Source organism: Lepidochelys kempii, chromosome 23, assembly GCF_965140265.1.
Source record: "Lepidochelys kempii isolate rLepKem1 chromosome 23, rLepKem1.hap2, whole genome shotgun sequence".
Lineage (NCBI taxonomy): Eukaryota > Metazoa > Chordata > Testudines > Cheloniidae > Lepidochelys > Lepidochelys kempii.
The window spans coordinates 12,765,601-12,786,074 of NC_133278.1; the positions used below are offsets into that span (position 1 = coordinate 12,765,601).

The 20,474-nt window shown below is 64.0% G+C and overlaps 3 protein-coding genes across 5 annotated transcripts; all 3 read right to left on the reverse strand.

Annotated features, from left to right (window-relative positions):
* Window position 1: 1 nt before the first annotated feature.
* RASIP1 (Ras interacting protein 1) lies at window positions 2-10,985 on the reverse strand. 3 transcript variants are annotated; one of them, XM_073321991.1, is made up of 12 exons: window positions 10,812-10,985; window positions 8,355-8,509; window positions 7,453-8,030; window positions 6,354-6,724; window positions 5,061-5,681; window positions 4,458-4,495; window positions 3,841-3,992; window positions 3,521-3,636; window positions 3,114-3,354; window positions 1,559-1,731; window positions 1,198-1,345; window positions 2-438 (listed from the first exon to the last, which is right to left on the reverse strand). In XM_073321991.1, exons 2-12 carry the CDS (start codon window positions 8,486-8,488, stop codon window positions 239-241), a joined length of 2,772 nt encoding a protein of 923 aa, XP_073178092.1. In that variant the 5' UTR covers window positions 8,489-8,509; window positions 10,812-10,985; the 3' UTR covers window positions 2-238. The 3 variants fall into 3 exon arrangements, with proteins under 3 accessions (XP_073178092.1, XP_073178091.1, XP_073178093.1); XM_073321990.1 differs by having other exon boundaries at window positions 3,841-4,022; XM_073321992.1 differs by lacking the exon at window positions 1,198-1,345 and having other exon boundaries at window positions 311-438; window positions 3,841-4,022.
* Window positions 10,986-11,942: 957 nt separating this feature from the next.
* Window positions 11,943-12,841, reverse strand: COX6B2 (cytochrome c oxidase subunit 6B2). The gene is made up of 3 exons (XM_073322199.1): window positions 12,706-12,841; window positions 12,409-12,509; window positions 11,943-12,086 (listed from the first exon to the last, which is right to left on the reverse strand). Exons 1-3 carry the CDS (start codon window positions 12,839-12,841, stop codon window positions 12,033-12,035), a joined length of 291 nt encoding a protein of 96 aa, XP_073178300.1. The 3' UTR covers window positions 11,943-12,032.
* A 2,538-nt stretch (window positions 12,842-15,379) lies between these two features.
* On the reverse strand, window positions 15,380-20,265 carry LOC140902245 (uncharacterized). The gene is made up of 3 exons (XM_073322139.1): window positions 19,418-20,265; window positions 15,681-15,730; window positions 15,380-15,487 (listed from the first exon to the last, which is right to left on the reverse strand). Exons 1-2 carry the CDS (start codon window positions 20,224-20,226, stop codon window positions 15,688-15,690), a joined length of 852 nt encoding a protein of 283 aa, XP_073178240.1. The 5' UTR covers window positions 20,227-20,265; the 3' UTR covers window positions 15,380-15,487; window positions 15,681-15,687.
* Between the last annotated feature and the right edge of the window lie 209 nt (window positions 20,266-20,474).

Sequence of the window (20,474 nt, forward strand, 5' to 3'; positions counted from 1 at the left end):
CTGACACAGAGACAGGGTTTATTGCTACACACAGTGGAATTCTCAGTTCGTCCAAGCCCAGGGGCTACGGGAACCCCATCGGGGTCCCAGCTCTCGCAGAGGGGAGGCACTTTGGGGGACTATTGGGGTGAAGCCCCCCACTGTCCAGGCCCTGTGATGTCTGTCCCCCCACGCTGGGGAGCCCGGGTAGGTGGGTCGGGTGTCGGCAGGTGCTCGGTGCCCTTGGTGCCAGCCGCGGTCACTGGCCGCCCTCCAGCCCATGGGCTGCCCGCTGGTTGGCTGGCAGCGAGGCCTGCTCCAGGTCCCAGAGGAAACGGCGTAGGCCGCACAACTGGCGGTGGAGGGCGTCGTCCGTCACCGGGGCCGTGGGGCAGAGCCGGAACCCCTCGTTGGGCAGGATCAGGGGCGGGTGGTCAGAGAAACTCTCGAAGATCTCACCTGGGGGAGGGGAGAGGGGTGAGAGCTGGCAGGGGCTGTGGATTGGGAGTGAGGGGCGCCGGCGGGGCTGCGGGGGGCAGGACTGCGGGTCAGGAGTGAGGGGCGCCGGCAGGGCTGGGGGGGGCAGGGCTGGGCTGGTAGGGGGCTGCGGGTCGGGAGTGAGGGGCGCCGACAGGGCTGGGGGGGGCGGGGCTGCGGGGCGGGAGTGAGGGAGGCTGGGGGGGCGGGGTGGGAGTGTGGGGCGCCGGCGGGGCTGGGGGGGGCAGGGCTGAGCTGTCAGGGGCTGCGGGTCGGGGGTGAGGGGAGCTGGGGGGGCGGGGCTGCGGGGTGGGAGTGAGGGGCGCCGGCGGGGCTGGGGGGGGCAGGGCAGGTCTGGCAGGGGGCTGTGGGGCGGGAGTGAGGGGCGCCGGCAGGGCTGGTCTGGCAGGGGGCTGCGGGGCGGGAGTGAGGGGTGCCGGCAGGGCTAGGGGGGGCAGGGCTGCAGGTCGGGAGTGAGGGGCCCGGCGAGGCTGCAGGGGGCAGGACTATGGGTCATGAGTGAGGGGCGCCGGCGGGGCTGGGGGGGGCGGGGCTGCGGGGCGGGAGTGAGGGGCCCGGCGGGGCTGCAGTGGGCAGGACTATGGGTCATGAGTGAGGGGCGCCGGCGGGGCTGGGGGGGCAGGACTATGGGTCAGGAGTGAGGGGCGCCGGCGGGGCTGGGGGGGCAGGGCTGAGCTGCCAGGGGCTGCGGGGGCGGGAGCGAGGGGGGCCGGCACTCACTGTTCGCCATCTCCTCCCTCTCCTGCGGCGGGGGGCTCCAGCCCTCGGGGTATGGGCGCCCCAGCCCCAGGTGGTAGTTGCTCAGCACGTGGTGGAGCTGGGCGGGCGTCAGGGCCGGGTACTCGCTGCGCAGCCGGGACCAGGTCGCCTGGGGGGAGCCGAGAGACGCTGAGATCCCGGGGAGCTGCAGGAGGCTGGCGCCCCCTAGAGGGGAAAGATCCCCCCGCCCCCCTCTCCGCCGCTCTGAGCCAGCCAGTCGCCGCCCCGGATGGGAGCCAGCGCCCCCTGGAGGGGAAAGGCCCCCTGCCCCATTCCCCCAGCGGCGCTGTGGCCGCGGCGCCCCCTGCAGGCTGCCCCTCACCTTGACCAGGCTGGTCTTGGGCACGCAGAGCAGGTTGGCGGTGGTGGAGAGCTTGCGGAAAAACTCGGCAGCAATGTCGCCCAGCCCCACGCCCTGCAGCCAGTCCAGCACCAGGTCCAGGTTGGTGCGGATCTGCACGGCCTTGGCCCACTGGTAGAAGGGCCCCCCGGTGCCTGCCGTCGGGAGCAGGAGACCCACAGTCACAGCAGGGTGGGGCTGGATGGGACCCCCGGGGCAGCTGGGCCTCGACCCCGCGCTGGGGCAGGATCCAGCCACCCACCCTCCAACCCACCCGTCCGTCCATCCGTGCACCTTAACTCCCGGCTGTCCCCCCAGCTTCCCTCCCATCCGTCCCCCCTGACTCCCCCCTGCCTTCCCCTCCGGCCATCCTTCTGCCTTCCCTCCCGTCTGTCCCCCTGGCCATCCCCCCGCCTCCCCTCCCCCCTGCCTTTCTCCTGGCCCTCCCCATGCCTTCCCTCTCACCCATCTCCTGGCCGTCTGGTCACCTTCCCCCCCCCCCCACCCATCCCCCTGCCTTCCCTCTCACCCATCTCCCAGCCATCCTGCCGCTTTCTCTCCCATCCACCCCCCCCCGCGCCAGCGGTCCCTCTCTCTTCCCTCCCATCCTTCACCCCCGCCTTCCCCCCAGCCATCCCCCTGCCTTCCCTCCCCCCATCCCCCTGCCTTCCCTCCCCAGGCCATCCCCCCGCCTTTCCTCCCACCTGTCCCCCACCTCCCCTCCTGGCCATCCCCCCGCCTTCCCTCCCATTCATCCACCTACCTTCCCAACCCCCTACCCCTTCCATCCACCCCTGCCCAGCCTCTTGTCCTGACTACTCACCCACCAGGAGACATGATGAATATGAGGGAGGAGGAGGGGTGAAGCAGACTGTGATGTGTGGGGGTGTGCTGGTCGCTGTGGGGGAGGCCATGAGGTGGGGGGGGAGAGTTGGGGGGCAGGGAGCCAGGGGTTGAGACTGGGGGAAGGGGGCAAGACACACGGCTGGGAGCCCTGCCTCAGAGTCTGGATTTGGGGTAGCCCCAGCGACCCCCCCATTCCCCCTCCGGGATCAAGCCTTCCCAACCCCACAATGGTTCCTGGGCCCCACTGACTGAGCCCTCCCTCCCGACTCCCCACACATCCCTGCCTCTCATGGCCCTCCCCTCCAGCCTTGGTTCCTGGCTCGGTGGGGGTGGGGAGGACCCGTTTCCTGCCCTGCCCCGGGGCCCATGGGCAGGAAGGAGCTGCCTTCCTGCTGATCCCGGGATGGGACAATGGGAGGAAACGGGGGAGGGTGGCTGGGATTTCGGGCTGCCTGTGATTCACTGAGTCTGGCTCATGAGAATGGTGACTCTGTCAGAGCTGGGGAGAGAACCCAGGAGTCCTGGCTGCCAGCCTCCCCACCCTCGCTCTATCCACTAGCCCCCACTCCCCTCCCAGAGCCAGGGAGAGAACCCAGGCATCCTGGCTCCCAACTCCCTGCTCTTACCACTCGCCCCCACTCCCCTCCCAGAGCAGGAGAGAACCCAGGAGTCCCGGACCCTAGCCACTCACCTCTCTCCATGAGGGTGTTGAAGAGGGAGGCGTTAGAGAAGAAGAAGAGGTAGCCGAAGGTCTGGGATACCAGGTCGGGGTGCAGCTCACACTCCCGGGTCAGCTCCAGCGTGGCCTGGTAGATGGCCAGGGTGCCACGGATGCCCTCAGGCATGGTGCTCAGCTCCTGGGCATGGGACAGGTCCGCTGCGGCAGTGAAGGGGTTACTGTCCAGCAGGGCGGGCAGGGCAGAGTACAGCGTCTGCCCAGAAAGGAAAGGGTTAAACGCCAGGTAGGGGCTGCAATAAGCCAACAGGGCTTTAGGGGGCGCTGGGCTGCAGGGAGTGGGGGGTTCAGCAGCGGGTGCTCTCCCCAGGCAGGCAGGGCTGGCCCTAGGGGGCGCTGGGCTGCAAGGGGGCTGAGCTCACCTTGGTCAGGTAATACACCGACTGCTGGAACGTGGACATGATGACCTCGTCCAGCACCGCCATGGCCTCGTCGCAGGTCTCCAGGTCGCTGGACAGCAAAGCATCATGGGAACTTCCTGGAGAAGACAAAGGGGGCCAGCTGTGGGGCTCTCTGTGAGCCGGGCTCCCTGCTGAGCTCATCCCATCCCTCTGGGATTCACCCCACCATCCCCTACTGGGGAGAGAACCCAGGCGTCCTGGCTCCCAGCCCCCTGCTCTAACCACTAGTAGCCCCTACTCCCCTCCCAGAGCCGGGGAGAGAACCCAGGAGTCCTGCTCACCCTCCAGGTCGAGTTCTTTCTCCATGTCCAGCACTTTCTTCTGGACCAGGTTGAGCAGCTCCATTGCGTTGGCCATCCAGAGCATCAGGGGGCGCAAGTCAGCTGCCACCTCTTCGATGCTGAGCGCCCCCACCTGGCCCTTGTCCTGCTGGCTGGAGAGAAGAGAGGGGTGGGGGGAGCAACTGGGGGATCATCGGAGCTGCCGGGACACCCTCCCCCCACCCCGGGCCCTTTGGGACCCCATGCAGTTCTTAGCAGCTTCCATTGAGACATACTTAGCCGTGAATGGGTTAACGGCCCCTCTGGGGTGGATGCGGGGGTGGGTATCCGGGGACCCCTCGCCCGACACTGGGACGCGGCCCCTCTGGGGTGGGGTGTGGGGCCTGCGTATATGGGGACCCCTTGCCCGGTGCTGGGACACGGCCCCTCTGGGGTGGGGCACAGGGACTGGGTATCTGGGGTCCCCTCGCCCGGCGCTAAGATGCAACCCCTCTGGCATGGGGCTGGAGTCTGAGGACAGAGCACCCCCTACCCTGCCTGCTGCCGCAGAGGAGGGCGTGACAGGGAGCCCCCACACCCAGGGTGAGGTGTGGTTGGGGTCCCGGGTTCTCACTCACTTCTCCGGCTGCCGGTCCCCGACTTCCTTGATCTTCTCCTGGCAGGGAAGAGAGAACGGATCTGGAACGGGCCATGGGGCTGCTGTCACATTCCCCCAGCCCTGACCCCTGATACACAGGGGAACCCCTCCCCAATCCCTGCCCCTACCCTGGGATACACAAGGGCCCCCATGCCGAGCCCTGCCCCAACCCTGGGATACACAGCAGCCCCTGTCTCCAGCCATTCTTCCCTCAGCCCTTCCCCACTCTCGGAGGGGTCCCTGACCCCCAGGGGCAGATTGGGGTTTTATAGGAACCTGGGCCAGACCAAGTGGGGGCCCATTCCCCACCCTGTCCACCTGCAGTCCGTCTGCCCCTGCCCCCCCGTGCTCTGCTGCCGGGTACATGGGGTCAAGGCAGGGGGCTTGCCCCGCCCCCTGCCTGGCACTCCAAGCCCCCACGCCCCTCGCAGGAGCTGGGTGGGCAGAGAGAGTCAGGGCACCCATTTTTCCGGGCCCCCCCAATTGGCCGGGGTCCTGGGCACAGGCCCCCATTGGCCCAGTGGCTAATCCGCCACTGCTGATCCCCAGCCCCGAGCCCCCGTCCCATCCCCCCTCTCGTTACCCAGACGGCCTCCTTGACCAGCTGGGCCATCCTGGCCACCAGGCGGGGGAAGTGGCCGGGCTCCAGCACGCGGGTGGAGTGCTCCAGGCACAGGCCCAGGAGGAAAGCCGGGGCCAGGTTGAAGGCAGTGGCCCCCTGGAGCCGGACGATCTCCCTCAGCAGCGCCTCCTCCTCCTGGGGCCGGTAGCGCAGCTCGGGCTCCCGGCTCTCCACGTAGGCCTGGAAGGCGTCCTGCCTCTCCTGGAGGGAGCGCCCGCAGGCCTGGCATGAGAAGGCGCCCGCCAGTCCGGGTGAGGCCCAGGGCCGGGGCAGCCAAGCCGGCCGAGGTTGGGGGGTCCGGGGGTCTTTGTACATGAAGAGGAAGTGCTGGCCCAGCCCCAGCAGGTCCCCGGGGTGCAGCTCGGCCTCGCGCACCAGGGCCCCCCCGTTGAGGGTGACGGCTGCTCCCCGGAAGGGCCGCACCAGGGCCAGCCCCGGGGCCGGCTCGGCCTCCTGCACGCAGCAGTGACGGGGCAGGATGTCCGGGGCACAGAGGAAGGTGTCCACGTAGCCCCCCTTGTCGGGCTGGAGGCGGCGCCCGAAGACGTGCCGGCGCCGGGTCATCACGTAGATCACAAAATCCTGGGGGATGAGGGGAGAAAATGGTGTAAAAACGGGAATGGCATCGAAAGTGGGCCTGCCCCGCCCTCTGGGGGGAATGGGCTCTCCCGCCATATCACCCCTGCCTTCTGGGAGGGAATGGGCTTTCCTGCTACACCACCCCCACTCTCTGGGGGGAGAATGGGCTCTCCCACTGCACCATCCCTGCCCTCTGGGGGGGAATGGGCTCTCCCACCATGCCACACCCGCCATGCCATCCTGCCCTCTGGGGGGCAATGGGCTCTCTCCCACTGTGGCACCCCACCACTCTTGGGGGGGAATCTCCCAAGAATCCCCTCTATTTTCTATGTTAAAATGGGCTCTTCCATTACTGCACCCCCCGCCCCCCATCTCCTGAGGTGCTCCCACCATCCCTTCCCTCCCCCACGGCCAACCCGGAGGGTGCAAAGCATTATGGGAAACCTGTGCTCCCAGCATGCTCTCTGCTGGACAACAGTGAGGAGCAAATGGTCCTGGGGGCTGGAGTCACAGCACCCCCTACTGACCTCGCCCCACAGCACAGCGCCCCCTACTGAGACATTCCCTGCAGCCCAGTGCCCCCTACTGACCCCCACTCTGCTCCCCGCAGCACAGCGCCCCCTGCTGAGCCCCCACTCCCTGCAGCCCAGCATCCCACAGAGCCCCCTGCCTGACCTGCTTGTCGCAGCCGAGCAGCAGCAGGAAGTAAGGGTGCTGGGTGGGGGGCTGGATCAGGCACTGGGACAGCTGCTCCAGGTTGGCCCCGTCTGCCGAGTCCTCGGCCTCCCCGGACTTGGCGCCCCCGTCCGCCGGCTCTGCCTCCTGCGCCGGAGACACCTCCCCGTCCTGCTCCTCGCTGGCTGGCCCCACCTCGGCGCCCGCCACACTCAGCACGGCCTTGCGCTCGCGCCGCTTGCGGGCACTCAGGTTCATGTCGCTGATGCTGCGGCGTAGGGACAGGTTGTCGGCCCGCTCCTTGGGTGCTGGGCCCCCTGAGGCCGCCCGTGAGCGGCTCTTCTGCAGCCGCCGCGCCTGGGCGTTGATGCCTGGAGTGCGAGGAAGGGGGGGCCTCAGAGGGGGCTGGCTGGTTCTCCAATCCGGGAGTTTCAGAGACCCGCAGCCCGGTTCCCTGCCCTGGGGGTTTCAGGGATTCTCCCCCTGCAGCTCCAAGCCAGCACTTAACTGGGGGGCCCCATGGCTCCGAATTTGGGGACAACAGAGGGTCCCGTGGCTCCTGGGTGCAGGAATATGGGGGAGGGCACGTCTCCGAGCCATGAGATGACTGGGGAACCCCATAGCTTCTGGCTGGGAGATGACCAGGGGTCCTGTGGCTCCTGGCCTGGGATGACCCGTTGGTCCCGTGACTCCCAGCCTGGCATGCCCAGGGGTCCCGTGGCTCCCAGCCTGGGATGACCTGGGGGTCCCGTGGCTCCCGGCCTGGGATGACCTGGGGGTCCCGTGGCTCCCGGCCTGGCATGCCCAGGGGTCCTGTGACTCCCGGCCTGGCATGCCCAGGGGGTCCCGTGGCTCCCGGCCTGGCATGCCCAGGGGTCCTGTGACTCCCGGCCTGGGATGACCTGGGGGTCCCGTGGCTCCCGGCCTGGCATGCCCAGGGGTCCTGTGACTCCCGGCCTGGCATGCCCAGGGGGTCCCGTGGCTCCCGGCCTGGCATGCCCAGGGGTCCTGTGACTCCCGGCCTGGGATGACCTGGGGGTCCCGTGGCTCCCGGCCTGGGACGACCCAGGGGACGGGGGCAGCCCCCCTGCATCCTCACCTGCCGTCTCGTTATCCTCGGCCTCGCCAACCCGCTCCACCTCACACCGGCGCCGCACCTCGAAGCGCCGCGACAGGCCAGCCTTGGGCTTCCACACGTCCTGCAGCACCAGGGGCCGCTCGGTGTCACCCACGGGGCGCAGGTGCTCGGCCTGCCAGGCCCCGCCGGGCCCCTCGAAGCGACCCACCACGTCGCACAGCACGTAGCCCCCGCTCCCCTCCTCCGGCGCCACCCCATAGCGCTCCAATGCCTCCCGCACCAGCTGGCGCGCCGTGGAGCGTGGCGTGGCCAGCACGCTCTTGTAGTTGGCCCCCCGGGAGATGGCTCCCCCGAAGATCTTCAGGATGCCTGGAAGCTGGGGCTGGCTGGACAGCTCCACCAGGTCCTCGGGCACCGGGTCGATGAGATCCGCCAGCTTCTTCTCGCTGCCCCAGCGCCCGCCCCCCACGCCCGCTCCACTGCTGGGGCTGCGGTGGAACAGGTTGGAGAGGCGCTTGTGGCGGCCCGCCTTCGCCTTGCTGGGGGGTCGCAGCTCCACCGTCTCGCTGCCCCGGCTGGCCGTGTCCGAGGAGGTGGACCTGGGGAGGGAAGGCAGGAGGCCAGGCTAGATGGGCCTGTTGCTCTGAGAGGAGAGGGGAGGCCGGGAGTGTGGGCTGGAGGGGTCCGTGGGGCTGGCCTCGGTAGCAGGGAGGGGGCGATACTGGGGGAGATGGGGCCATGGACTGACTGGGGGAGAGGAAGGAGGCAAGATATTGAGATAGATGGGCCTGTGGGTCTGATCTGGGGGCAGGAGGGTGCGGGATACCAGGGCAGACGGGCCCGTGGGTCTGATCCGGGGGGCAGAATATTGGGGTAGCAGGGCTGTGAGGCGCTCCAGGGGGCAGGAGGCAGGGGACCGGTACCTGACAGAGCCCACGCTGGGCCAGCGGCGGCTCATCTTGACGAAGTGTTTCTTGGGCGAGTTGATCCACAGCCCGACGGGGAAGTGGAGTTTCCCAAAGCGGGGGCTGCCCTCCTTCCGCTCCTCTGAGAACATGGTGCCGGGGGCACCGGGCACCTGGGGGGACACGGCCATGGCAGAGCGCTGGCGGGAGTGGGGCAGTCGTGCCAGGGGCAGGGGCTCAGCCAGACAGGGTGGGAGCCGGCAGCCAGACCCGGCAGAGGGCGCTGGTGAGGGGCCAGGAGGTTGCAGGATGCGGGGGGAGGGGGGAAGAGGTTGGGGGCTGGGATGTTGGGGTGAGTGGGGGATGGAGGGAGGTTGGGGGCCGGGATGCTGGGGCAAGTGGGGGACGGGGGTAGATTGGGGGCCGGGATGTTGGGGTGAGTGGGAGATTGGGGTAGGTTGGGGGCCAGGAGGTTGCAGGCTGCGGGGGAAGGTAGGATGGGGGCCAGGATGTTGGGGTGAGTGGGGGCAAGGGGTGGGTTGGGACCTGAGACGTTGGGGTGGATGGGGGTAGGTTGGGGTTGGGATGTTGGGGTGAGGGGGGATTGGGTGAGTGCTGAGGGACGGGATGTTGGGGCAAGTGGGGGATGGGGGTAGGTTGGGGGCCGGGATGTTGGGGTGAAGGGGGATGTTGGGGTGGGTTGGGGGCAGGATGTTGCAGTGACTGGGGAATGGGGGTATGTTGAGTGCCAGGATGCTGGGGTGAGTGTGGGATGGGGGGTAGGATGGGGGTCGGGATGTTGGGGTGGGTGGGGGATGGGAGGTAGGTTGGGGGCTAGGATGTTGGGGTGAGGGGGGGATTGGGTGTGTGCTGAGGGACGGGATGTTGGGGTGAGTGGGGGATGGGGGTACATTGGGGTCAGGATGTTGGGGCGAGTGGGGGATGGGGTTAGGTTGGGGGCCAGGATGTTGGGGTGAAGGGGGATGGGGGTACGTTGGGTGCCAGGATGTTGGGGTGAGCAGGGGATGGTGGTAGGTTGGGGGCCAGGATGTTGCAGTGAGTGGGGGTTGGGGGTGGGTTGGAGGCCGGGATGTTGGGGTGAGTGGGGGATGGGAGGAAGATTGGGGGTCGGGATGTTGGGGTGAAGGGGGATGGGGGTACATTGGGGGTCGGGATGTTGGGGTGAGTGGGGGATGAGGGTAGGATGGGGGCCAGGATGTTGGGGTGAGTGGGGATGGGGGTAGGTTGGGGGCCAGGATGTTGGGGTGAAGAGGGATGGGGGTACATTGGGGATCGGGATGTTGGGGTGAGTGGGGGATGAGGGTAGGTTGTGGGCCGGGATGTTGGGGCAAGTGAGGGATGGGGTTAGGTTGGGGGCCAGGATGTTGGGGTGAAGGGGGATGGGGGTAGGTTGGGGCTGGGATGCTGGGGTGAGTGGGGGATGGGGTGTTGGGGTGAGTCAGGGATGGGGGTGGGTGAGGGGCTGGGATGTTGGGGTGAGCAGGGGATGGGGGTAGGTTAGGGGATGGAGTGTTGGGGTGAGTCAGAGATGGGGGTGGGTTAGGGGCTGGGAGGTTGGGGTGAGTGGGAGATGCGGTGTTGGGGTGAGTCGGGGTTGGGGGGTAGGTTGGGGGCCGGGATGTTGGGGGCCAGGTCTGGTCCTGCCAGTGCACAGCTAGTGGCTTCCACCGAGTTAGATCAAGCTGCAAGCCCCCCTTCCACTCCGCCCCGGAGCCAGCTGCATCGGGGCGGGGGATCCATGGAGGTGGAGGGACCCCAGGGCCATCCTGGGCTGTCTTTCGAGGCCCTTTATTGGTTCAAATGCTTCCCCCTCCCCAGGGTGAGATTCAGAGGGGACAAAGGCGCCACATCGGGGAGACCCCGATGCCCCAAAGCTGTAAGGAGCCTGGCTGGGATACCAGGACTCCTGGGTTCTGTCCCGCAGTCTGGGAGGGGGTGGGAGCTAGTGGTTAGAGCGGGGGCAGGGGCTGAGGGCCAGGACTCCTGGGTTCTATCTGAGCTCTGGAGCCCACAATTACCTCCACTTTGCCCCTCCCCCTGGCTAGCTGGCTGCCCCCCAATCACCCCAATTTCTCCTTCCCCCCTGGGCTGCCCTCCCGAATTACCCCCACTTCACCCCTACCCCAAAGCCGTAAGGAGCCTGGCTGGGCTACCTGGGTTCTGTCCCCCCCTCTGGTTGGGGAGTGGGGGCTAGTAATTACAGCGGGGGGGGAGGCTGCCCCCTATCACCCCACTCCCCCCCAGATGGCTGCCCCCAATCACCCCACTTCCCACCCCGGCTGGCTGCTCCTGATCTCCCCACTCCCCCCCCCACGGTGGTCCCCGATCATCCCACTCCCCACCCCCCGCTGACTGGCCCCCGATCACCTCACTCTGCCCCCCCCCCGGCTGCCCCCCAATCACCCCTCTCCCCCCCAGCTGCGCTGCACCAGAGAAAAGCGGGGGGGGGTTTACCCAGTCCCGTCGGGGGGCCGGACGTCTCCTCTCCCGGGCTCCGCTCCCGCGCTCAGCTCCAGCCTGGGGGCTGCCCCGCCCGCCCCATGGCCCCTCGGTGGGGCGCGACCCCCAGCCCAGCCCCAGCTCTGCGGCCAGCCCGCTGCCAGTCGGGGCTGGAGTCACTGAGCGCAGATTTCCCCGGCCCCCGCCCGGCTGGAGCGGGGGGGGCAGGAAAAGGAGCCGGGCCAGGAAGCGGGGCCCCTCCGACGGGGCGGGGGACACGGAGCTGGGGGGCGGGGAGGGGCAGAGCAAAGGGGGGGCGGGGCCACAAGCGAGAGGGAGCGGTGGGGGGGAAAGGGTGCAAAGTGGGGGGCAAGAGGGCGGGATGTGGAGGCAGTGAGTGGGGGAGGGGCGGGATTTCTGGGGGCAGCATGGGGGGAGGGGGTGCGATGGGGAGGCATGAGTGGGGGAGGGGCACAATGTGGGGGGCTGTGAGTGGGGGAGCACTGTATGCTGGGGCAGGGGATGCGAGGGGGCGGCAAGAGGTAGAGTGGGGCAGGGGCACGAGGGGGGATGCAATGTGTGAGGGGGTGGGGAGGCATGAGTGGGAAGGGGTACAATGAGGGGACCGTGAGTGGGGGAGGGAGTGTGGTGTGGGGGAGGGGGCAGTGAGTCTATGGGGGATGGGGCACTGGGAAGCACAGTGGGGGGCAGGGGTATGATATGGGGAGCAGTGAATGGGGAAGGGGCACCGTTGGGGGGCAGTGGGTGTGGGGGAGGGGCATGAGGTGGGAGGGGAGGACACAGGATGTGGGGGTAGTGGGTGGGAGGGAGAGGGCAGTGTCTGGGGCACAGCGCAGTGGGGGAAGGGGTGCAGTGGGGGGACAGTGGGGGGTGAAAGGGGGAGCAGGAAGGGTGAGGGCAGTGTGTGTGTATGGAGAGGGACGCAGTGTGAGGGGGCAGGGAGGGGGTGCACTGGGACTGGCCCAGCCTGCACTGCCCCGCGTGCCCACTAGGGCTTTCTGGGCCCAAACCCAGAGCTAGCGGGGGATCTCCTCGGAGGGAGCGCTATGGGGACTAGAACACTTGGACTCCAGGGCCAAGTTATGGAACAAGCAGGTTTATTGTGGGGCTCTGAGATGCCAGCGGGGAGAGTCACTACGGGGTGTGCTGCAGTGGGCAGGACCACGCCATGGGGCAGGGCTTGTGGGTCTGCCTCCCCCCCAGCAAGAGCTGGGCCTAGATCCTGCCAGCGAAGGTGCCGTCGTCCCGCTGCTCATCCCAGCGCTTCACCTGGGGGGGAGGGAAACGGGGTTAGGGGTGGGGGCCACATCCAGAGGGGCAGCTCCACACAGAGCAGGTCTCAGCCCTCCCAGCAGGGGGCAGCAGGGCCCCCCACCCCCACGCACAGAGCAGGGCCCAGCCCCCCTCCCAGCAGGGGGTGGGGAATGAGGCAGGGGGGCTTTCCCCTGGGAGGTACCGGCTCCCATCCAGCCCCAGGGCAGGGCACTGGCTGGCTCAGGAGGGTAGGGAATAGGGCATGCGACCTTTTCCCCTCCTCTCCCACTGAGTGCAGAGTGGGGGGGTACCCCCGGGGTCCTGGCACCCCACATACCCAGGAGATGGGGCACAGGGACTTGTAGACCCGGTAGTACCACTGGCATGGCTTGATGTCTTTTCCCTTCGCCCCCAGTGTCTTCAGGCAGCGGTAATAGTCTGCAGGAAGACAGCACGCATTACCCTCTGCCACCACAAGGAGGCACCAGTGACCCAACCCTGCCACCCTTCCCCTCACAGCCAAACTCCTGCCCCCAACTACTAGACCCCACTCCCCTCCCAGAGCCAGGGAGAGAACCCAGGAATCCTGGCTCCTAGTTTTCCCCCCTCCTCCCGAGGGCCCTCTGCCACTCACCCAGGTAGTTCTGGTAGCAGTTGCGGGTCTGGTTGGTGTTGGGGAAGCGGGGGTCGAAGGGGGCAGTGCGGTAATACCCCCGGGACCCCTGGGGGGCGCCCTTCTCCCCCCTGCCAGCTCCATAAGAGCTTTGCATTCCTGAAAAAGTAGGCATGTGAAAGTGGAGACTCACTCCCCTCTCAGAGCCAGGTAGAACCCAGGAGTCCTGGCTCCTGGCCCCCCCGGTCTAACTACTAGATCCCACTCCCCTCCCAGAGCCAGAAAGAGAACCCAGGAGTCCTGGCTCCCAGCCCCCCTGCTCTAACCACTAGACCCTCCCTCCCTTCCCCTCCCCTCCCGAGCCGGGGAGAGAACCAGGAGTCCTGGCTCCCAGCCCTGCTCCCCGAGCTCTGGCTGCTGGCCCCCAGTCCCCTCCCAAAGCTGCGGCTCACCTGTGTCTCACCCCCAATGCCCCAAGCTAGTAAATTCAGTTGCTTTGCACTTCTAAAGGGAGAAAGAATAAAATGGGGGGGTGACCTTTCCCTCTGCCCCCAGGGGTGCTCCTGAGATCTGTCCCTGACCACTCCGGCGTGTGCCCCCCCACTGCTGGATCCCTCCCTGACTCCCCAGCTGTCAGGATCCCCCCACGACTAGTCCCTGGCCTGCACTCCCCACCCCCAGCCTGCGCTCCCCTCGCTGCCCCACCCCTGCTGCTGGGCTCCCTGTGCCGCCCCCCCGCTGCCGGGATCCTTCCCTGAACCCCCAGCCTGCACTCCCCTCGCAGCCCCCACCTGCTGCCAGAATCCCGCCCTGACCCCCCCGCCAGCCTACATTCCCCTCGCCCCCCCAGCCGCCAGCATCCTTCCCCAACCCCCTCAGCATCCTACCCCAACCCCCCCAGCATGCACTCCCCTCGCAGCCCCCCTACCTGCTGCCAGAATCCCTCCCTGACCCCCCCGCCAGCCTACATTCCCCTCGCCCCCCCAGCCGCCAGCATCCTTCCCCAACCCCCTCAGCATCCTACCCCAACCCCCCCAGCCTGCACTCCCCTCGTCACCCCCCTACCTGCTGCCAGAATCCCGCCCTGACCCCCCCAGCCTGTGCTCCCCTCGCAGCCCCCCACCTGCTGCCAGAATCCCTCCCTGACCCCCCGCCAGCCTACATTCCCCTCGCCCCCCAGCCGCCAGCATCCTTCCCCAACCCCCTCAGCATCCTACCCCAACCCCCCCAGCCTGCGCTTCCCTCGCAGCCCCCCTACCTGCTGCCAGAATCCCGCCCTGACCCCCCCAGCCTGCGCCCCCCTCGCCGCCCCCCTACCTGCTGCCAGAATCCCTCCCTGACCCCCCCCAGCCTGCGCCCCCCTCGCTGCCCCCCTACCTGCTGCCAGAATCCCTCCCTGACCCCCCCCAGCCTGCGCCCCCCTCGCTGCCCCCCTACCTGCTGCCAGAATCCCGCCCTGACCCCCCCAGCCTGCGCCCCCCTCGCAGCCCCCCTACCTGCTGCCAGAATCCCGCCCTGACCCCCCCAGCCTGCGCCCCCCTCGCAGCCCCCCTACCTGCTGCCAGAATCCCGCCCTGACCCCCCCAGCCTGCGCCCCCCTCGCAGCCCCCCTACCTGCTGCCAGAATCCCGCCCTGACCCCCCCCCCAGCCTGCGCTCCCCTCGCTGCCCCCCTACCTGCTGCCAGAATCCCGCCCTGACCCCCCCAGCCTGCGCTCCCCTCGCAGCCCCCCTACCTGCTGCCAGAATCCCGCCCTGACCCCCCCCAGCCTGCGCCCCCCTCGCTGCCCCCCTACCTGCTGCCAGAATCCCGCCCTGACCCCCCCAGCCTGCGCCCCCCTCGCTGCCCCCCTACCTGCTGCCAGAATCCCGCCCTGATCCCCCCAGCCTGCGCTCCCCTCACCGCCCGCAGCCGCCAGCATCTTTCCCCAACCCCCCCCCAGCCGCCAGGATCCTTCCCCAACCCCCCCGCCCCAGCCTGCGCTCCCCTCGCCGCCCCCCCATACAGTGTGACCATGGGTTGGAACTGCTCCCCACAGACTCTGAGAGGGCAGGGGACTTAGTGTCCCCTGAGTTCCTATTGGCTGGAACCTTCCCCGCCATGGAAGGCTCTGGCCAATGGGAGCAAAGGGCGGGGCCTGGCCGCTCCCCACCGCATGTCAGTTAGGAGCAACTGCCACGGAACCTTCTAGAAATGTGCGGGGAGGGGAGGCCTTTCAGCCAATAAGAGCGTGGGGTTCCATGGTCCTGATTCCGCCCACCCCACCCCCCGAATGCCAAGCCCCCGAGCGTGTGTCCCCCACAGAGCCCACCCCCCACATGCCCCCCACAGAACCCTCCCGTGCTGCTCTCCCCACCCCCCTGAACGCCCCCCCCGGATCCCATCCTCCTCATCCTGCTCCCCCATCACCCTCCTGAATGCCCCCCCATAGTCCCCTCCCCCCTGCGTCCTCTGACACCTCCCCCGAACCCCCCCCGCACTCAGCCCCCTCCCTGCAGCCCAAGCCCCCTAGCGCCGCCCTAGGGCAGGGGTCCAGCCTTGAGCCTTGGTGGTCACTGGCTGCCGCAGCGGAGGGACAGTTGCACACACAACCCTGACCCAACGTTCACTGCAAAGTTTAATAGGCAAAGCTGGGAAAGGCGCGACACTCGCTGCCCTGTGCCCCTGGCCGGCCGGCCGCTGTGGGGCGTCCTAGCTGTTCCCTGCCCCGATCCCCTGGCCTGGGCCCTCCAGCCGTCCTGTCCCTGAGAGACTCCCGGGGGCCAGCGACGAATCCTCCCCTCCAGCTCGGGCTGTGTCCGGCCTGCGGGAAGAGAAACCGTCGTCATGTAGGGCAGAGAACGTACTGCTGGCCACTGCACCCCGCAGCATGGGACGCTGTGGGGTGCAGGGATTGCACTCGGTCTGTACAGCGCCCGGCACGACCGGGGCCCTGATCTCAGCGTGTTGATGCACCACATCCAAGCTCACAGAGATGGAGCTATGCCTGCGCTTACCTGACCTCTACTGGGATTTCATTCTGTCTGCAGCCCGCTCACTGCCGCCTCTGTGGAGACAAACGCCCACACCGTGATCAGCTGGGACCGTCCTGGCCCCAATGTCATGATCAAAACACCTGATTCTGCACAAGAGTAAGTAGCCCCCCAACTGCCCTGCTCCGCAGAAAGGCAAGTCAAGAGAAGCTATTAAGCAGAACTCTCTGGTTAAAGTTGATCGGAAAATGGGGCGGATTTTCCATAGCAAATCACAACCGGCCCAGTGATTTTCCATTTCCATCTAAATTTTGACTTTGGCTAAAAAAATCACCCAGGAAACTGGAAAATCATGAAAAAATTGCCAGATAATACAAACAGCTGCAAAACAAGTGGCTAAGAAAAGGGTTAGTTGAAAATAATCGACCAAATTTGGGCTATAAAAATTGGCCAACCGTCCCCCCTCCCCAAGAAATGGCTGAAAAATTAAACAAATTTTGACTAGGGCTGTCAAGCAATTAAAAAAAATTAATCGCGATTAATCGCACCATTAGAAAAATTAATCACAATTAATCGCACTGTTAACCAATAATAGAATACAATTTATTGACATATTTTTGGATGTTTTCTACATTTTCAAATATATTGATTTAAATGACAACACAAAATACAAAGTGTACAGTGCTCACTTTATATTTATTTTTTATTACAAAAATATTTGCACAGTAAAAAACAAAAGAAATAGTATTTTTCAATTCACCTAAGACAAGTACTGTAGTGCAATCTCTTTATCATGACAGTTGAACTTACAAATGTAGAATTATGCACACACAAAAAACTGCGTTCAAAAATAAAACAAGGTAAAACTTTAGAGCCTACAAGTCCACTCAGTCCTACTTCCTGTTCAGCCAATCATTCAGACAAACAAGTTTCCTTACATTTGCAGGAGATAATGCTGCCAGTTTCTTGTTTACAATGTCACCTGAAAGTCAGAACAGGCGTTCGCATGGCACTGTTGTAGCCGGTGTTGCAAGTTTTTTACGTGCCAGATACTCTAAAGATTCATATGTCCTTTCGTGCTTCAACCACCATTCCAGGGGACATGCGTCCATGCTGATGACGGGTTCTGCTCGATAACGATCCAAAGCAGAGCAGCTCGACGCGTGTTCATTTTCATCATCTGAGTCAGATGCCACCAGCAGAAGGTTGATTTTCTTTTTTGGTGGTTTGGGTTCTGTAGTTTCCGCATTGGAGTGTTGCTCTTTTAAGCCTTCTGAAAGCATGCTCCACACCCCGTCCTGATCAGATTTTGGAAGACACTTCAGATTCTTAAACCTTGGGTCTAGTGCTGTAGCTACCTTTAGAAATCTCACATTGGTACCTTCTTTGCGTTTTGTGAAATCTGCAATGAAAGTGTTCTTAAAACGAACAGCATGTGCTGGGTCTTCATCCAAGACTGCTATAACATGAAATATATGGCAGAATGCGGGGAAAACAGAGCAGGGGACATACAATTCTCCCCCAAGGAGTTCAGTCACAAATTTAATTAATGCATTATTTTTTAACAAGCATCATCAGCATGGAAGCATGTCCTCTGGAATGGTAGCCGAAGCATGAAGGGGCATACAAATGTTACTTTAGAATATCTGGGACGTAAATACCTTGTACCGCTGGCTACAAAAGTGCCATGCAAACGCCTGTTCTGACTTTCAGGTGAGATTTAAATAAGAAGCCAGCAGCATTATCTCCTGTAAACATAAACAGACTTGTTTGTCTGAGCAATTGGCTGAACAAGAAGTAGGACTGAGTGGACTTGTAGGCTCTAAAGTTTTACATTGTTTTGGTTTTGAGTGCAGTTATGTAACAAACAAACAAAAATCTACATTTGTAAGTTTCACTTTCTGGATAAAGAGATTGCATCACGGTACTTGTATGAGGCGAATTGAAAAATCCTAATTTTTTTTATAATTTTTACAGTGGAAATATCTGTAATAAAAATAATAATATAAAGTCAGCACTGTGCACTTTGTGTTCTGTGTTGTCATTGAAACAAATATATTTTGAAAATGTAGAAAACCATCCAAAAACAGTTAATACATTTCAGTTGGCATTTGATTGTTTAACAATACGATTCAAACGGCGACTGATTTTTTTAATCACGGTTCATTTTTGGAGTTAATCGCGTGAGTTAACTGCGATTAATCAACAGCCCTAATTTTGACCAAAAATTGGCAAGAAACAAACAAAATATTGTCTGAACAAAACATTTTTGCCAGAAACTGCTGAAATGCACAGCAAGGGGGAAGGGAACTGGCCTGAAAACGTAAAGAGAACGTGAACATTGGTGAGGCCTCATCTGGAGTACTGTGTCCAGTTTTGGGCCCCGCACTAAAAGAAGGATGTGGATAAATTGGAGAGAGTCCAGCGAAGGGCAACAAAAATGATTAGGGGTCTGGAACACATGACTTATGAGGAGAGGCTGAGGGAACTGGGATTGTTTAGTCTGCAGAAGAGAAGAATGAGGGGGGATTTGATAGCTGCTTTCAACTACCTGAGAGGTGGTTCCAGAGAGGATGTTTCTAGACTATTCTCAGTGGTAGAAGAGGACAGGACAAGGAGTAATGGTCTCAAGTTGCAGTGGGGGAGGTTTAGGTTGGATATTAGGAAAAACTTCTTCACTAGGAGGGTGGTGAAACACTGGAATGCATTACCTAGGGAGGTGATAGAATCTCCTTCCTTAGAAGTTTTTAAGGTCAGGCTTGACAAAGCCCTGGCTGGGATGATTTAATTGGGGATTGATCCTGCTTTGAGCAGGGGGTTGGACTAGATGACCTCCTGAGGTCCCTTCCAACCCTGATATTCTATGATTAAGAGGGGAAAAGAAACGGCCGTGAGGGGGAAGGTCCCAGAACCCAGGCCCAAATGACTCCGCTGCGATTTTCTAGCCTGGCGGTCCAGGCCAGTTGACCCAGGCCAGGTGCAGGAGCTTGACCCGGTGGAGATGCCCCACCAGGATCCTTCGCGGGCCTGTCTCATGAAAGGGGGATCCCAGACCGGCTGGCTGCAGAGGCAGGCCTGGGGCAAGAGGACCGAGACTGCTTGAGTCTAGTGTGGCGAAACCTGCCTGGATTGTGGCTCACGAGACGTAGGGCCAAACGCTGGAGGTTAATGCAGCGCAGGGAGTGGAGGGGGGCTGGTAAACTGGGGCACCCAGGGCCTGGAGGCTGCAGGGGGACCCTCGAGTGTTGGGGTGTGCCTGTAGGGCTGCCCTGCATAGGTCTGGCGGCGGCTTGCTTTGCCTGTGGAGTTGGGGAGCAGATCTCCCCGCAGAGCACTCAGGGCAACAGGGGCCATCACAGCCCTGGGTAGCCCCTGGCCAGTGCCATGCCCTGGCTCAGGTCGCTCACCCAAATGGCGCAGAGCAGAGGCATCACATGACAGGGCTGTGCCCTGATGGTGGGCAGGTGGCCACGCCAGGAGAGCGCCCCCGGGTCCCAGCTGGCTAGGGAATGCATTCAAAGGGCCTCATCTCTGTTCAGTGTCACAAGGGAAGCAAATCTCAAAATGACCTGTTTCATGGAATGGAAGGCTGGTCCAGCTAGCCCGAGCTGGGTATGGAACCCAGGAGTCCTGCCCCCTCCCCGGCTCTAACCACTAGACCGCACTCCCCTCCCAGAGCCAGGGAGAGAACCCAGGAGTCCTGCGGAAATGGCCTCTGCTGAACGCATGCAGCTGACATGACGTGCCCCAGCCCCACATACTTGCTGGCAGGGTGCCCAACAGAGGGGTCCTGCTTGTCTTCCTTCCGGCCTTTGCTCCGGCTCCTCGTCGCACTGGGACGGCTGGATCCCCAGCTGGGCTCCCCCTGTCTGTCCAGCTCCGAGGGCCAGGTGCTTCTGGGCCCCGAGACTGCAGCTCTCGCATGGGGCGCCTGGCTCGAGGGACTCTGGGAACGGGCCTCTCCTTCCTCCCTGGCCAGGCTTCGGCTCTGCTCCCCGGATCTCCCCAGGTTGGCACTGCCCGGGGATGCGTGGCTGGCCTCCGTCCCCAGAGGAGCCCCGGAGCATGGGGAGCTAAGCCGGCTCTTCCCCGCGTTGGGAGCCCTCTGAGCATCTGTCCCCGGGGTCCAGGAGCTGCTGAGAGACCCTGGCTCAGACCGTCCCACGGCCACCGACACCGTAGCCATCTCCGAAGGGCCAGCAGCCACGGATGCTTTGGATCTTTCTGATGGGCCAGAGGCCACCGAGACACTGAATCGCTTTGGAGAACCTGGAGCTACCGACGCTCTTGATTTTTCCGCAGAATCTAGAGCCACAGGTCTCGATCTTTCTGGAGAGCTTAGAACCACAGAGGCTCTGGACTTCTTGGATGTCTCTCTAGATACATCATCACCCTCCATCCCTAGGGCAGCCACGGCACCGGGGGTCCCAGCTTTTCTCGTGGAGCTCCCCGCCTTGCTGCACTCTCTAGATCCCCTGCCTGGCAGGCTCAGTTGGTCCCTCCCTGAGAGCCAGGCGCTGCTCCATGGCTCCAGCTCGGATGGACCCACGGCCACCGACACCGTAGCCATCTCCGAAGGGCCAGCAGCCACTGAGACTCTGGATCTCTCTGAAGGGCCGGCGGCCACTGAGACTCTGGATCGCTCTGAAAGCCTGGCTGCTCCAGAATCTCCAGACACGGCACTGGATCCTGGCTCGCTTGGCCTCCCCATGGGGCTCCGGGAACGGGACCTACCCTGCTCCGTGGAGGGGCTGGCGTGGCCCTGCTGGGCTCGGCTCCTCTCCACACTCAGCTCCCTGGATCTCCTGCCCGGGTCCT

Bases quoted from the DNA above. Each gene is read 5' to 3' on its own strand.
- RASIP1 (XM_073321990.1), bottom strand. From the start codon at position 8,488: ATGTTCTCAGAGGAGCGGAAGGAGGGCAGCCCCCGCTTTGGGAAACTC. The intron at 8,031-8,354 runs GTACCGGTCCCC...TTCCCTCCCCAG, and splicing joins CCCAGCGTGGGCTCTGTCAG to GTCCACCTCCTCGGACACGG. The intron at 1,732-3,113 runs GTGAGTGGCTAG...TCCCGACGGCAG, and splicing joins CAACACCCTCATGGAGAGAG to GCACCGGGGGGCCCTTCTAC.
- COX6B2 (XM_073322199.1), bottom strand. From the start codon at position 12,841: ATGCAAAGCTCTTATGGAGCTGGCAGGGGGGAGAAGGGCGCCCCCCAG. The intron at 12,510-12,705 runs GTGAGTGGCAGA...GTCTTCCTGCAG, and splicing joins CTGCTACCAGAACTACCTGG to ACTATTACCGCTGCCTGAAG. The intron at 12,087-12,408 runs GTATGTGGGGTG...CCTCCCCCCCAG, and splicing joins CCCTGTGCCCCATCTCCTGG to GTGAAGCGCTGGGATGAGCA.
- LOC140902245 (XM_073322139.1), bottom strand. From the start codon at position 20,226: ATGGCTACGGTGTCGGTGGCCGTGGGTCCATCCGAGCTGGAGCCATGG. The intron at 15,731-19,417 runs GTATGTGGGGCT...TTGTCTCCACAG, and splicing joins GTTGGGCACCCTGCCAGCAA to AGGCGGCAGTGAGCGGGCTG.